This window comes from Protopterus annectens, chromosome 10.part0 (assembly GCF_019279795.1).
Source record: "Protopterus annectens isolate FY-2018-M chromosome 10.part0, PAN1.0, whole genome shotgun sequence".
In the NCBI taxonomy this organism is placed as follows: Eukaryota; Metazoa; Chordata; order Ceratodontiformes; family Protopteridae; genus Protopterus; species Protopterus annectens.
Window position 1 is genome coordinate 831,671,191 of NC_056744.1, and position 17,099 is coordinate 831,688,289.

Genomic DNA, 17,099 nt, shown 5'->3' on the forward strand with positions numbered 1-17,099 from the left:
GATCTTGATTGTACTTGTTTATAAGGCTAAGCAAACTCGATCTGAGGAAAGAGAAGGATGGCAGGGGGTTATGGGTAAGAGGGAGGAGCTTGGAGCTCGGATCGTAGCTGAATAAAGCTGCTGGCTCGGATCCGATACCCACAGGTTGCTGACAAATGAAGTTACCTACTCAGATGTAACGTTATGGTAAGTACATAACTTCTTTATATTGTTTATTTGATTCTATTCCACATGATATAGGGCTATTGTGGCTCGAGAAATGTATGATGAATAATGATGGCTTCACTCAACATGATTTTCGTAATTGTTTATTATTAATGGAAATAGTTCTTCATAACAATTTCATGCTTTATGAGGGTGAGATTTTTCGACAAAGAAAAGGGATTGCCATGGGGGCAAAGTGTGCACCAACATATGCAAATATCATTCTGACATGGTGGGAAACAAAATTTGTATTTAATAGTGAATTTGCTAAATGTTGGAGCTTATATAGGCGTTTTTTGGATGACATTTGCATATTTTGGACAGATAGCATGGATAGATTCTTAGAATTTTTGTCCTACTTAAAAGGAACCACTAACTTCTTGGATTTTACCTACGACGTTAATAGTCATGAACTGATATATTTGGATATTTCACTTCACAAGTTCGAGAACTAATTTTCCTCTAAGGTACACAGGAAAAATACTTTCTCTAATTCCTATCTCCATTTTACCAGTGGTCATCCATTTTTCAAAAGAAAAATGTATTAAAAGGCTAATTGGTTATGATTAGTTGGATGATGTCACAGGACAGTGATTTTAAAACAGAGTGTGGTTTTGTATGTGACATGTTCAAAGAAAGGGGTTATCCAGATAATCTAATTCATGACATCACTGTTGAGGTGGTGGAAGGAAAAAAGGAGAGGTTTGCCCCTATTTTGGGGAAAGATGAATCCATAGTTTCAGCTACAGAGAATAACCTCAGGACTAACTGGGGAAAAAAAGCTTATGTTATGGACTACACTGGTGATTCTGGAGTCATTAAGCAGGTTATAACCAGGGAATGGGACAGATTTAGAGAATTTTCGGATTTGGATATTGCACATAAAGAGACTCTAAAATTTATATATAGAAAGGATATGAATATTAAGAATTTATTTGAGTTTGGGAAGAGCTCAAATCAAAAAAGGTAGATCAGGAACAATGGGAACTTTTAAATGTGGGACCTGTTCACAGTGCCCATATATACATAACAAATCCTGTACCGAAGTACCAAATAGGAATAAAATTATAAGTATGAGTTATTCCAACTGCAATACAAATGGAATTGTTTACTTAGCAACTTGCCAGATTTGTAACTCATTTTATGTAGGGAAGACGGAAAGGAAATTAAAACTGAGAATTTCTGAACACTATTATGAAATAAAAAAACAAAATGTTAATACTACTTTATTCCGTCACAAACATGTGAACAGGCTTCCTTCACATTCTTTGTTTTAGAGGTTGTACCCAAGGAAATCAGAGGGGGTATGAGGGAAGCCAAATTAGAATATTGAGAATTATTCTGGCAGATTTTTTTGGAAGCTACTAAAATCCCCGGCTTGAATGACATGTTATCCATTTTTCCAGTGCTCAAGTTAAGGGCTGCAAAATTGAGATTTACCACCAGATGGCAGCCTTAAACATTCAATTCTATTTAAATGAGGAAAGCTCATAATGGATGGTTTAAATATTTTATATTTAACAGTTTTTATAATACACTGTTTTAAACAATTTTAATCTTTTAATGTATCATGTTTTAATTATTTATTGTTATTTGTTGTGATCTAATATAGAAGTATAATAGTGGTTTATTAACCAACATGTTTTTTATACATCACAGTATATATATATATATATATATATATATATATATATATATATATATATATATATATATATATATACCTGTAATAAATTTTACAAGCATTTGACCTTGCACACATTATAAAGGGAATACTCTTATTGGATAATGACATAACAGATGATTAGTTTCGGAGTCAATAGGTTTACATAAAAGCATTGAATTTTTAACAGAGGGTATTTGCATCTGAGGAAGGTGTACGAAAATGTATCAAGATGTGCAGTGTTAATGCAACTTGTTCTTTTGTTTTTATCGCCTGTAAAGTGAAAATAAAACTGTTTGTCTTAAATTGGACTCGGGCCCTTATTTGGCATTCCAGTGAACTTTTACATTGGTTTTGGTGTGGTTTCAGTTCGCTTTTCATCTCATTTTGTTTTGTGATCTTTAGGATCTTGTTGCTTTCACCAGTCTTTTAGCATAACCCCATAATTCTCAAATGAGCTGAGTGCACCCTTACAAATTGGGATGTCTATCAGTCCCTTAATATCATAACTGGGGTGAAATGAAAAATATTAAGCTTAAAATTATTAATAATTGCATTCCTTGAAGGGGTAATATACTGATCCAGTAATAACTGAAATTCCACCACACAAAATTTTATGAAAATCCTATATATATATATATATATATATATATATATATATATATATATATGTATATATTACCAAGATCCTTAATAAGAATCTCAAGGGAGTGTTGTGTCCGTGGATTTAAAATTCTCTTATCCATTTCTGACTTTCTTCATCATTTACACGTACCTCCAGTACACATATTACATCAGCCTTTAATTTATGGAAACAGGATGGGACCAATTTTTTTTTAAATTTATCTCATGCTAAATGCTGACTGAGATAAACTCAGGTAAAACTGATTCTATTTTCTATTGCCATAAAGATGACTTTTACTAACATGCAATAAAGACTGCACTTAAATGATGGTAGGGGACACAGACAAAGGGAAAAAAACAAATCTGGTAAAAACAGCAAATTATAAATAATAGCGTTATTAGTCATTTTTGGCCTGAACAAGAAGACTAAAAAATAGCTCTAACTAGAAAATGAAACCACCTCCTGAGAACCAACAACAGATTAAATGAAATAATAGAAATGATAAACAAGAGTAAAGACTCCAAAACAAAAAGTAGTACAGGGTTGAAAAGAAAACATAGATACAAATGGAGGATTTGGGATGAGAGAGTTACAAATGACATAAAGGGAGATGTTAATAAAAGGAGACTTCCACAGACATGGAAATAGAGTGCCAAATTAAGGAAAGAAAGAGAGGAACATATATTGACAATATTGTCTTTAGAAAAAAAATGTAATGAGAAGGACATATTGTAAACCCTGGTAAAGGCTGACCATTGTCCACTATTTTTTAGTATTGTTAACTGATAAAAGTGCATGGGAATTGTGTATAACACAAGAACAAGAAAACAGCATCCAGGGTATAAGAGAAGTACACCATGCATGAAGACCTATAAACAAATAAATGCTATAATAAAGTAGCTTGATAATAAAAAGTAAAACTAAGACCTTTCCTTAGCTTTACATATGTGATATATTTTCAATCCATGTACCTTTTATAACCTTTACAATTGAAGGTGGTCACATTTTCCAGATCATTTACATTTTGAACTAACTCTATCCTCTCCTTTTAAATGAAATATGTATGTAACTGGAAACGAGAAAAAACTCAACCCAAGCATGCTGTCCCTGATCAATGCTTTTTAAGACTATTATTTGCAGACTCTATCAATCACCCCTTTAGATATTCATTCTCTTTTTGTAATGGCTACATCTTCATTCCTCCCGTCACTGCTATACCTTCAAAAAAACTGGGAGATTATGTAATTTTCAGATGAAGGAATATTTTGTTCTCCCTTGGGTGATGTCGGCAATATATTAATGGTATTAATCACAAAATAACATCCACAGAAGGCACTCCAGTCAAGGAAATATTTATTTAGCACTTTCGTCCAAAGACTTCATCAGAATAAAATGACAAAATGTCAACCAACCTTATATACTGCTCTACACACTCAAACAATTAAAATCTAAAAACTTTAGCAGGGCAACTTTTAAAGCAACATTATACAATATAACACATATACTTATAAAAAGCACAATACAAATACTATCTTTGATTTCAGGATGCTTATCTGCTTGTAACCTAAGCTGTGAAAAAGTTTCTCTCCTCAAAGCAATTTTTTTATAACCACCACCCCTTACATCCCTAGGAACTGAGTCTAACACAAAAAAATAAACAGTTTGAAATCTACACATACAGTAGAATGTTTATAAAAGAGCACTGTTGGTTTCACAAAGTTTAATACTATACAGATGTTCCTTTATTCTCACTTTTAATTTTCTTGTAGACATACCTATATAAAAAGACTGGGCAGCTAGAGCAGATTGCAATATAAATAATACCAAAGGAATCACAATTAAAATAACTGTTACTTATAATGAGCTTATTAATGCAAGAAAAATACTGAAGAACCCTGCAAAATAAAATAGCACATATTACAAAAACTATACTTATACATGCTAGGATTTTTTCAGTCTTAGCAGTCAAGGCTATAGTGTTGCCTGTTTCTAAATATTGTTTTATAGGCAATATAGCTTCTTAGCTACAAACCTAGGTTCATTACCTACTATTTTAATGCTATTCCAATCAGTCTTAAAAATATTCCAGTTCTGAATAAGAATAGATCTAATAACGGAAATATCTACAGTCATGTACAGACAAAATCTATTAGTATAACCTTTGTCTGTCTTAATACTGGAAACAGTGAAACTAGCAGCCTGTTCTTATTAGGCATGCCAACAGACAATATAGGTGGAAATTTAGCATTCCTTTTTTCTACAATTTCATCCACTTCAGCCTTAAGAACATTATAACTATAACCCCCGTCCATAAAAATACTATTATTTCATGAACTGTATCCAAAGAAATCTCCTGATTAGTAGTCAGCCTTGAGGCGCTGATCATCTGCCCCAGGTACATTTTTCTTCATGTATGGTGGGTGTTTACTAGAAAAGTGCAAATAGTTGTTTGCAAAACATTCCTTCCTATAAACATTACTTGAAAAAGTCTTATTACTTTTGTTCCATTGTATGGCAACATCCACAAAATGTACATCAGTGCCTAAACAGCCTATGTTAAAGTCTAAAAACTCAGTAGTATCACTAAGATTTGAAACAAAGGCTGTAACAGCATCTAAGTTAGCATCAGTAATAAAAAAATACATAATCTGCAAATCTATAACATTTAGTTACATGGGTTTTAAAGAAAGACATATTATGCAAACATTCTTTCGCCCACTACCCCATGACAATATTTAAGAAGGAGGGACCACTGTCAACCCCATCACAACCCTCTTCTTTGGTGGTAAATCTGACTATTAAACATGAAGAAATTATTTTCAAGCATAACTTCCATACGTTCACAAATTGTACTTGTATCACTAATACAAGAGCTAAATTTCATAAGATACAGTCTCAAAAAATCAATAAATTCTACCCATAGTATGCTAGTGTATAAAGACTTTAAATCTAAGGTGAACATATTAATATCCACTTTGTCAATATTTAACCTGTGCAAACCATCCAAAAAATACCACAAGTCTCTTGTATAACTGTTTAGTTTTTGGACGAGGTGATTTAAAAAAAAAATCTAAGACAGAGATGTGTTCAGTGACACTGTCTAAAGCAGGCACAAAAGGCCTAAAAAGCAAATTATATGTCCCACTGTGAAGATTAGGAATCCCAAACAAAATAGCCAGCCTGGGATGTTTAACAAATAAGAACTGAAATATTCATAAATAATACAACAATTGCTAAGTAAATACAATGATATTATGTATGTACCGATATCTTTCTTTAACAAAATACAAAGTAATCTTCTCATTTTCCTGAACATCATTCAACATTTTTTCAATCTCAGTAACAATCACACTGATAGATTAAAACAAGGCCACTACCCCTGTCAGCATGAAGCACAAATCAAACATTTTAGACAATTCAAACAAGGCCTTTTTCTCCTGGCAGTTTAAATTGTAGTATTTATTCACAGATTGATTTTGAAACATGCATAAAATATCCTTCTAACATAAATCATAAAATAACCCCACCAAAGCTGGTAATGGGGGATTAAATGTCCTCTTCTTTTTAAAAGGACAAATAACATAATCAGCAGAGTCATATGACAATTTCCTGCAAAATAACTTCAAGTCAACTGTTTGGCTTAAATTTGCTCCATATGAAGGTACAAAAGACAAATATTTCTTAAGAACTGCAATTTGCTCAGTATTAAACAGTTCCTGAGTAAAATTATAAATATCAGCTAACATAGTACATTGTCCAGAAAATAAAACAGAAGTTGCAGAAACACTTGTTTTCAATGACTCCTATTCCAAGGTCTCTTCCTGCCTCTGTTGGCACGCCATCTCTGTTCTTTGAGTTCATCCGATTGGGAGACTGAAAATCCAACGAATTCTGAGGACTGGCCGACCTGCCTGCCAATCTTTCTGATCTCCTGGGCCCTTCTTGAGAAAAAAGTAGGCACTGCAGTAGCTGCAGTAATTTGTTCCAAAGAAGAATGCTCCATATTTCCAGAGTTCTCATTAGAAGAAGATTTAAAACCAGAAACATTAGAAGAAATAGTGGTTGAACAATTTATTACAGCTGAAGGATTACTGACATTGTCCACCAAAATGCTATCAATTGTTTGCTCTGCTGTTTCTTCTATATTTAAACCTTACTTAGTTGGCATTTAGACCTTAATGAGTCTAGTTACTAGTTTCTCAGTTCCTAAAGTTTATACATTGATATAGGGTCTGATGGCTATTGCTCCTTGTGAACCGATCTAGTGTATTTTTTATTTGTATTTACAGTAATCCATTGATGGGAGTGAGTCTTTGGCATATCACTACTTCAAGAATATTGATAATATGGTGCTCTATCCCCTAACAGAATGTATAAAGGCCAACAATGTTTAATTTTCATACCAACAAGGATATTTAGTCAGGTGCAACCACTAGCAGCCTCTCAGTCTAAATAAATGTTCCATTACATACACACCAAAACAACATACAGGATTCTTAAACTGACTTAACTAAGATTTAGAAACTAAGATACGAGCAGTAGCATTGTCACCAAGAAAAGAAAGTTGCAGTCTTACTTGGAAGAAATAAAAAGTCCTTGTTCTAATCCCCATGAATATTCTGGGTATCTGGTCTCCCTTATCCATGCCACTGTTACTGCCAGTCCAATAATCAAAATCATTCCACTTTTACTCACAAGCCAAGAAGGATGTGGAAAGTACAGAACTCAGGCGATACACACCAGTGGGCTATGGGCTTTCTACCTCAGAATACCACCAGCTGTGGATACAGACCTAGATTCAGACAAAAGTATTCAGTTAAAAAAAAAAAGTTTAACTTTTTTGCCAGTTACAGCACTTTTAATTCAATGTGAATTCTCTCAACTGCTCTCTTCTCCTGCATGTTGTCTCTGTGTCCTGCTATGTATGACATATGCTCCCATTTGCATACAGCTCTGCAGTATATAAATATACTACTTTGCCTTTAAGTTATTGTGTTTCTAGTTTGTAATTTTATAGAAGAGGTCATGTCCTTGATGGTTTCCAATCTCTCCTTCTAGGAAAACAAGGTCTTCCCTGTTTGGACAGTCTGGGTGCAGCCAGAGTGCGAGACATGCATAGTCTGACCTGTAAGGACCTAACATCAGGCAGTAGGGTAGTGGCACTATGGAATGCACATGTTAGCAGTACTGCTTATTTATAAGAAATCTGTGCAGGGTCTTGCAATGGCATGAAACCTTGTTCCTTAAGGGTAAGCTTCCACACCTGCCAGGACAACTTATCAAAAGCCATTATGCACATCAAAAGCCATTATGCACATCAGATGTGTGGGCTGTTCCTAAAAAGAGTCAAGAAAACTCATGGGCAAAAAAGGACTGAACAATACAGGGGTTGTGTGTGTCCTACTTGTGTCATATTTAAAGTCATAGGATGGGCCAAATGGAGGTATGCATCCCAGTGTCTGAGAAGAAGGCACGATTCAGAACTGTACAGAACTGACACTATCAGAAGAGAAAATCCCAACTACTGACTGCATAATACCTCAGAAGTTATACCTACCATTTATGCAGCAAAGTCTTAATTTGTTCAAATGATGGCTTTATAAAAATGGTGGTGTATAAGATAAAAGTCATAAGCAATAATTACAAACTTTTATTTCACTTTTCAAATACAGGCTTCTAAAATAATTTCTATACTTCTCAAATTCTAACCACTGTATTTTGATAGTTCATTTGCTACATACATACAAATCATCTTGCAGCCCTGATAAACAGTTCTTCCAGATAAATGATTCAGCCCACACTAAGTCCCCATTTCATAAAATGTTTGTTTCATGTAACCATGTTGCAAACTACAGTTAGCTGCATATGTTAATGGTGTACAATATGTAAAGCTGCATAATTCAACACTTTTAGTTGATATGTAGATTTTGACATAAGCTTGCTTTTTTATTAAATTACATGTATTTCTGTTTAACGTAATATATTTTTCTACATAAACTAATTCACTATAATTAGTAGTGCACTTCATTATCTGGCTTTTATCCAAATGATACAGGAAGTTCAGCGAACAGCTCACAACCTCAGTTCTGTATCACAGGTGTCAGACGTGCATAATAAATTCCAAGATTCCAAACACAACTCAAAAACACTGGAGAATAGGCACCTCATAAAAAAAGTCAATTCAACTTGTATCCACATATAAAACTTTAATGTTAATACAAAAGCCACAACTTCCCTGTAAGATACAGGCCTTCATCAGGTCGGTCCAATCAAATCCAAGTCACAATTTAAAGGGGTCTCAACCAATTATTGGCCATCTAATATGTAACTAAATATACTAAATGCCCTCCTTACAGTACATAAAATGTATAAAATAGCTAATGGAAATCAAATGTCGATCAGACTACATAAAAGTAAAGTATAAAATATGAAAAATATAGAAATTGTACAGTGTAATATAAATCTAACACTGTAAAACAAATTCTCTAAATATACATGAAACTTATAGCACATTTCGATATAAAAAAGTCTAAATGTAAAAATGTCAATCTTTTAGTCTAATGTTATTCAAATGTTATATAAAAGAAAGAAAGATTACAAGTGTCCAGTTCTTCATTGACGGGGGTGATAGGTGCTGACTGGGGTTTCTTTTTTGGAGATAAACTCTTGACTAGGCTTCTAAGGGCCCGAGAGCCATTAGCCTAGTAATCTCCTATGATCTTTCACATCATATTAGCCTTAATTAAAAAAAAAAAAAAAACCCTGTTATTGGGCAATGAATCATTGATACCTGGGAATGTGCATGCCTCCAATCTTAACTGCCATAGTAATCCGTTAAATTCTAGAAAATTATCCAAATCTCCTCCACTCAGGGAAATAATCACTCTATCAATAACAATGAATAAGAATCTTTTAAAATTCTTATAACTGCTTAAATGCGGGTGGCCGCAGTGGTGCAGTGGTCAGCATTGCCACCTCACAGCAAGAGGTTCTCCGGTTCGATTTTCAGCTGGGGTGCCTTCTGTGCAGAGTCTGCGTGTCCTCCCTGTGGTCGCGTGGATTTCCTCTGGGTGCTCCGGTTTCCTCCCACATCCCAAAGACATGCAGTAGGTGGATTAGACATTCTAAATTGGCCCTAGGTGTGATTGTGTCAGTGTGTGTGTGCCTTCCGTGGAAGGTTGGGTACCAGGCTGGCAACTCGACACCATAAAACTCCACTGCCAATCATGAGCGGACAGATGATCCGCTGTGGTGACCCCTAACCGGGAAAAGCCTTAAGAAGAAGAAGAACTACTGCTTAAATGCCTAAACAAGGCAGTAGTAGGGTGTTGTTTTCTTTATGTTCTCTAGTAGTTGTTCCCTCATTTGGTCCCTTAATCTATGATTGGTTTTGCCAACATAGAAAGCTGGATATGATGAACAGGCAGCAACATATACAACATGAATGGTATCACAATTATCTCTACCAGGACATGCCAGTATCAGAATTATATCTACCAGGACATGCCAAACAATGATCATAGCTAAATAAGGTTTGGCTAAATGGATTTGGCATATGGTTAAGGTCTTCACCTCATAAACCCAAGGTACAGGGTTTGATTCCAGCCTCAGATTATTGGCTAGGCTTGAAATGTCTCTTCAGGACAATTATTTAGGGTGGAATTTGGCATAATGGTTAAGGTGTTTACCTTACAGACACAAGGTTCAGGGTTTGATTTTCACATGGGGTAACTGGCTAGGCTTTAAATGGCCCACAAGGGTAGTTAGCCTAGTAGTAATCTATGTGTGAATCTGCAATATTTACATCTGCCACACCTGTTCTTCTGATGGGACCGACCTAAAACTGACAATTCCCCAGGCTGCCCCCTCAACCAAATTTTTTATGGATTTATCTTTGTTAAATATAACCACTGATTATCCACTGAACTTTAATTTCATACCCGTAGGAAAAATTCCATAAATCCTTAAAAATGTCTATGTATTAGTAAATACCATCACTGAAGGGCAAAATTAAAGATAGGGATTTTTCCCCCAAAGCAAAATCAAACTCCTTAACAACACTTCCCACCATGCTATTAACTTCTTGCTATCAGTTAACAGAGGTGCCAATCTTGAGCCTCTATTCCTTAGCAATTAATTTTTAACAGAATGAAGTAAAAAACTAGGATACCCCTTATTCTATAAACATACAAAATGAATTGTCTACTTCTTTCTCAAACAGGTAATCCCTAGTAATAAGACCCAACAATCGGACCATTTGGCCCCTTAACAATCTCTCTTTTCTGGTAAAGGGGGTGACAGCTATCAGAATGTAGATAGGAATCCGAAAACTTACTTTTTCTATACAAAGCTGAAGTAAAACTACTTAGAATTCTATCTTTTCCAATGGTCATACCGAGATAATTGAAGTGATATCATACTGGTAAGTAAATTTAAAAAAACTTGTAGTCATTCCTAAGTATGATAAAAAAAACTCTAATAGTAGACTTTCCATACCTTTCCATAAAATCAAAATATCATCCAAAAATCAAAAGTAAGCATGAATTATGGGTTGAAATACTTTATACTATACAATTTTTATATTTTTCATATTTTACTTCTATGTAGACTCATTGACATTTGGTTCCCATTATTATAAGTTTTATGTAACGTAAGCATATTATTTAGCATTCATATTTTATTTACTTATTAGGTGGCCGATGACTGGTTAAGATCCCTTTAAACTGGGACTTGGATTTGACTGGCCCACCCTGATGAAATCCTAGATTTTACAGGGATGAAAGTGGCAAGTTGTCTCTGTTGTGCATTGACTTTTTTATGAGATGCATATTCTCTAGTGTTTTTGAGTTGTACTTGGAATCTTGTGAATTTATTATGCATGTTTAACACCCATGGTACAGAACCGGGGTTACAAGCCATATGTTGAACTTACTATATTGTTTGGTTACTGGCCTGTGTGTGCGCGTGTGTTTTCATCTGGCTTTTCTACATTAAATGTGCAGACAATGCTTGTACTTTACCAAAAACTCATACTATATGTAAAATACAAGAAACAAACACAATCATTTGCTATTTAATTGTGCAGGTTTGCAAAAATAATTTACAAAACTGGAAACAGACCTGTATGACAGTATCAAATTAAGAAAAAATTCTACAGACAGCTGATTCTGCCTGTACCTATGCATCAATTTAAAGTGCTGAAAAGGCTCAGTAAATTCAAAGAAAACGTCTGTTGCCTTCCATTTACTTAAGAACATCAATTTGACTTATTTGTTGTCAAAGGTAATGCTGTCAGGCACATTTCATTTTTTGTTCCAGTTCTTCAGGATTTTCTCAGCTGCAGCTAAGGTGCTGTCTTGCTGTAAATAAATAAAAGAATAATAAGTGAATCACAGGCACTAACAAACTATGATCCAATAGAGATATGAAAGTGCTTCCAAACACCTTGACTTTTTTCCTAAAGAAGATACAGAAAATATGCAGCTCTCCTTTGAGAAAAGATCATATATCCAGAAAGCAGTTTTATACCTGAAAATGTAAATAGCACAGGTGATCTTTCCAGGTACTATAAAATGGCAAAAATTGGAAATTTATGTACTTTTTAAAAAACAACAACAATTTCAGTCATTCATTTGGGCAAATGTCGGCCACCTTTTTTGAACAGCCATTTCTCTGTTCACAAGCAATGTTAATTTACATTCAAAGTCTCTTTCCTAGATCAGATTCCTCACTACGTCATTTTATCTCTCTTTCACTGTATGTATATTATATGTGTGTCTGTGTATCTACACAAGTACATGTTGCTAAAGATCTGATTAAGAGTGGATGTTTTGTCTGAATAGTACTGCAAAAGCACACGGAAAATACATTCACAAACTATGCCTTGCAATTGTCTACTGAATTATTTAAGTATCTGGATATTTAAATTATCGAATAGTTGGCAAAACATTACAAAAATATAAAAAATCTCCTTCTACAATTAGCATGGGAACACAGTGGTCATAAAGACAATCAGTGATACAAAAGTCATTTTTATTATTCAAGCGGAAATAGGTTTGGACTGACAGAAAATGCATTTACATTAGTAATACTATTAAAGCAGTAATCACTTTAACATACTGAGTCATGCTAATTACATTTTCTACTACATTCTGAATCTTAAGAACTACATTTTAAAATCTGGATCAAGTTCACTCCCTCAACAACAGGAAGCGAAAATTTGACTACTAAACTAACTATGTGACTAAGAACCTGCAACTAAAAGCCTAGAGAAAAACTGAGAAGGTATTTAAAAAGGTAATTAGCAGGTACTGTGAGAATGCAAAATGTAGAACTTGATCCTTTATGTAGAAATGGATTTGGAGGGATTATAGAAGGGTAGCAACACTGTAACAGAATTTGTGAATAGAATTGTTAAAACAAGTTTGTTCTCTGTCACTCAAACTTAGAGGTCTTTCCAGGCATACTTGCTGCATTAAGTCTCATCAGCTTCAGGGCTGGCCTTTGGTCAACTGCTGCCCTGGGCAAAAGGACTACACAGTACCCTCCACATCACCTGGTGCGTCCATCCTTGCATACCTACACCATCCAAATTACTGGAAAAGCGCCCCTGCTAGAGCAGTGCCCGCCTAGTTGGCCTATGCCTAACGCTGGCTATGATCAACTTAATGCATGAGAACTATGCAATCAACATTATTCTTGACTTCATGTGAACTTTTAAATGAGAGACTCTAAGGCCCTGCATGAAACAAAAAAATCTTTCTCAAAAATATTTTATGTTGATGCAGAGTTAGAACAACACTGTCATGCATAAAACCAAACACTTCTAATAAATTTTCATATAACCAATGATAAACTATATACTATTTACAGTACTATATATTATAAAAAATGTACTTAAGAGATGGAATCACTGCATAGACACCTAGCTAGTTTGCTATGGCTAATAACAGCAGCATCAATGCATTGATCAGTATTTTAAATACATAATGATGTTTAATAAAATATATATCATTATCCAACAAAATGGAATATTTATAACATGAATAGAATGTAAAAAGCAGCATGACTAAAGATTTTAGATGAAGTCTGAATGAGAAATTTCTGATATTAAAAATAATCTTGCGTTCAAGTTACATCTTGAGAAATTATTTTCTAACACCATGTTTCAGATGATTTATATGCAAATCTTGGTAAAATTTTTTATGTTTTTTATATATTTTCTTCTGAAGCTATTTTTACAAAATTCTTGAAAAATATATTTAAGCAATAACCCATGGCTGGGTGTGGCCAATGCTGGATTTACCCACGGTTGGCTTTGTTTGGTCATTCGGGCGAGCTGGGACAGACAAAATAAAAGGATAATCAGGTACGTTAATGCTCCCTTGTTCATTTGAGGTCTTCCATTTTCTTTTTTGGTCAAAAAAAAAAGAAAAGTAAAAAAAATTATGAGATATACTAATGGGAAAAAGTCTGGGCGACCGGACCTTTTTCCATTGGTATATTCTCGGATTTACAACAGGCATGCTGGGTGGGCTGGCCAATCAGAATATTAATGGACAGTCATTCTATAATAAAGATTTTTAAACAGTTTTGTTTAATGCAATATTACTATAATAGATATACTGTACGAAAGATCTTTGCATATTTAAATTTGACATTTTTCATCATAAATCATTCAATATATTATTGTTTACTTTTTTACTTTGTTTTGAAGAGGACCCCTTATTCTTTTAGAAACAGTGGAGGAACCAAGCTGTCAGCTTGAGGGCCTGTAAGGAAGGGTGGAGTGTGCCCGACTGATGCATCAGCAGATCCGGAACTGGGTCCAGAAGCCAAGGCTGCTCCTGAAGATGGGCCATAGAAATGAGAACCACATTTGACAAGGCCAGTAGAGGGCAATGAGTATTAGCTTGCAACCAAATGATTTTGCTTTCTGAAAAACCTTGGGTATTACAACGGGTGAAAAGCATACAGAAGTCCCAGGGGCCAACTGTGAACAAGTGCATCCCTGGGTGATTGTTCCGGTGGGGGAACTAGGGCGAAATAGCTGCTGCATTCGGCATTGATGGATGTGGTAAATGTTTGCAGCAAGGCTGGCCCCACTTGTGAAAAATCTGGTTTGCTATATCCTGTTTCAGGGACCACTTGTGAGGCATAAGGATAGCCCTGCTTAGCTTATCTGCTATCACATTGGATTTCCCCGGAATGTGACATTGCCACACTCAGAGCCTCTCGACACAAGGTGTAGGATCTGGTTCCACCTTGCTTGTTGATGTACCATACCACTGACATGTCTGTCTGAATTGCAATTGTCCCCATGGGGAGACAGCTGTTAAGTGATTGCAATGCCAGGAGTACCGCTCTCATCTCTAGGACGTTTATGTGCAAGTGGTACTCGTGTTACTGACAAGTCCCATGAACAATCTGTCCCAGAAAATGCTCCCCCCACCCTATCTGGGAAGCGTTTGTGGTCACTGTGGCCAATGGTTGGGGGAAGATGAACGGTCTGCCTATCGTCAGCTGCGTGGACTGAAGGCACCATTTTAGGTCCTTCTTGCAGGTCTCCATGATGAGAATTTCATGGGACATGGATAGATCTTGCATGGACCACTGAGCAAACAGGAGCCACTGTAATAACCTCATGTGGAAGCATGCCAAGGGAGCTAGCATTATTGCTGCCACCATTGAGCCCAGGACTTTTAGAACAAATCTTGCTTGAGTCTTTTTTTCTCCCAATTAATATTGCAACCTGGTGTTGAATGGTCGACACACTCTCCTGAGGCAATTTTGCTATCATGTCTTTGGTGTCTAAATCTGCCCTTATAAATGTAATCTACTGACAGGGCAACAAGGCAGACTTTTTGTAGTTTACAGTGATGCCTAGCTGAGAGCAGAGGCAGATTGGGGTGTCCCTTGTCTCAATTAGTCGATGCTCGATGGTGGCGGTAAGGAGCCAGTCATCCAGATATGGAAACAGCCAGAATCCTAGATGCCTCAGATGAGCCGTGACTACTGCCATGCATTTGTTGAACACCCTGAGGGCTGTGGTAAGGCCAAAGGGCAGAGCTCCGAATTGGCAGTGACTGGCTCCCAAGCCGGAGTGTAGAAATCTCCTAGATTGTCTGTCTATCTTGATATGGTAGTACGAGTCCTGGAGATCAATGGAGCACATCCAATTGTCCTTGCCCTGGAAGGGGAGTATGGACTTCAGCGTCACCATCCGGAAATGGACTGCAGCATCACCATTCGGACCTTTGTCTTCTTGAAAGACTTGAGTCTGCTGAGATCCAAAATGGGCCTCCAGTCCCGGTTTTTTTTTTGGTACTAAAAAAACGTTGAGTAAGTTCCGGACCCAATTTGGTCTGCAGGGACTTCTTGGATGACTCGTTTTCCTAGCAACCTTTGAACTTCTAGGGTTGCTTGTTCCCTTAGCTTGGGTGGTACACCTGGGATGGATTTTCATTTTCTGGGGTGGCATGGAGAAAGGAATACTATATCCCCTGGATATGATTGACTGTAGCCATGTGTCTTTTGTGATGCTTTACCAGGATACTGGGTACAGTGACAATCTGCCCCTGACTGCCTTCAGAGGTGGACAGGTGGGCCTCCTTTCAGGAGCGCTGGCAGGGCCTACCAGAGAACATATCCCTGTTGCCCTGACTCTGCGTACCCCCCTCTGCCATGAGGGCAGCATCTCCCATTATTATTATTCCCCTCTCTACCTCGGGGGGGGGGGAATCACCACGTGCATCAGGCGAAGCTCCCTGGGATTTCCAGAACCACATTTTTCCACCTTTTTGATCTTTGGGATAAGATCTAGTAGGCACAGAAAAACATACTCCCACGGCAGAGTCTTGCCCTCCTGTTCGCACCTGGTGAGAGTCTCTTACCTTGGCCCGAACAACGATGAGCCATCAAAGGGAGCACTGGTAAAGGAGGACGTGAAGGGCTCCACAAATTGACAAAGGCGCATAGAGGAATGTTGCTCGCTCCATCAGCTGCATAGGAAATAAGCCACATGGAGGAGTTAACTACCAAAGATAAGGTCGCAAGCTGAGAAACAGTTCAATCTGCAGCTCCCGCAACTGTAAGATCCTGTAGGGTATCTCCTAGCTCTTTCAGGAGATCCCTCTGAAAACGGGTGAAATGGGGTAAATAATTCAGTGACCTAAGAGTAAAGACCACTGAAGAAAAGGCATGCTTCCTGTATCTGTCCACTGTATGGGACTCTCTGTTCGGCGGATGGACAGAAGTAGAGGTCTGTGCTAATTCCTTCTTACTGACTGCCGCCACCACCATCGCATCAACTGGCATGCCCTTGGGTCAGGAAAGGTTTGTCATCTGGTGCAATTATGAACTTAATGGGCCTCCGTGGAACTGGTTCCATCGATTCCAGAGAGCTCCACGCCTTTCGACTTAATACCCCTAGCAGCGGGTCGAAGAGCAGACACCCCCAAGAGGTGGAGGGTTGGAAACTGAAAGCATCCAGGTACATGGACTCATCTTCAGAAGAGGAAAGGGACTTCCACCCACCCCTCTGCTTGAGGATTTCCAGGATGTCCAAAAATGAGATATCCTCAGATGGGGACCGTGGAGAGCCTTCTG

General features: G+C 36.7%; 1 protein-coding gene across 9 annotated transcripts in view; it reads right to left on the reverse strand.

Moving 5' to 3' along the window:
* Positions 1–11,536: 11,536 nt before the first annotated feature.
* Positions 11,537–17,099, reverse strand: part of KYAT3 (kynurenine aminotransferase 3) — an 846,358-nt gene continuing 840,795 nt past the window's right edge. For all 9 annotated transcript variants that reach the window (XM_044085641.1, XM_044085640.1, XM_044085643.1 and 6 more), the window contains one exon: positions 11,537–11,851. In XM_044085641.1, the coding sequence (XP_043941576.1) occupies positions 11,795–11,851 (57 nt within the window). In that variant the 3' untranslated portion in view covers positions 11,537–11,794. The remainder of the gene's footprint in view (positions 11,852–17,099) is intronic.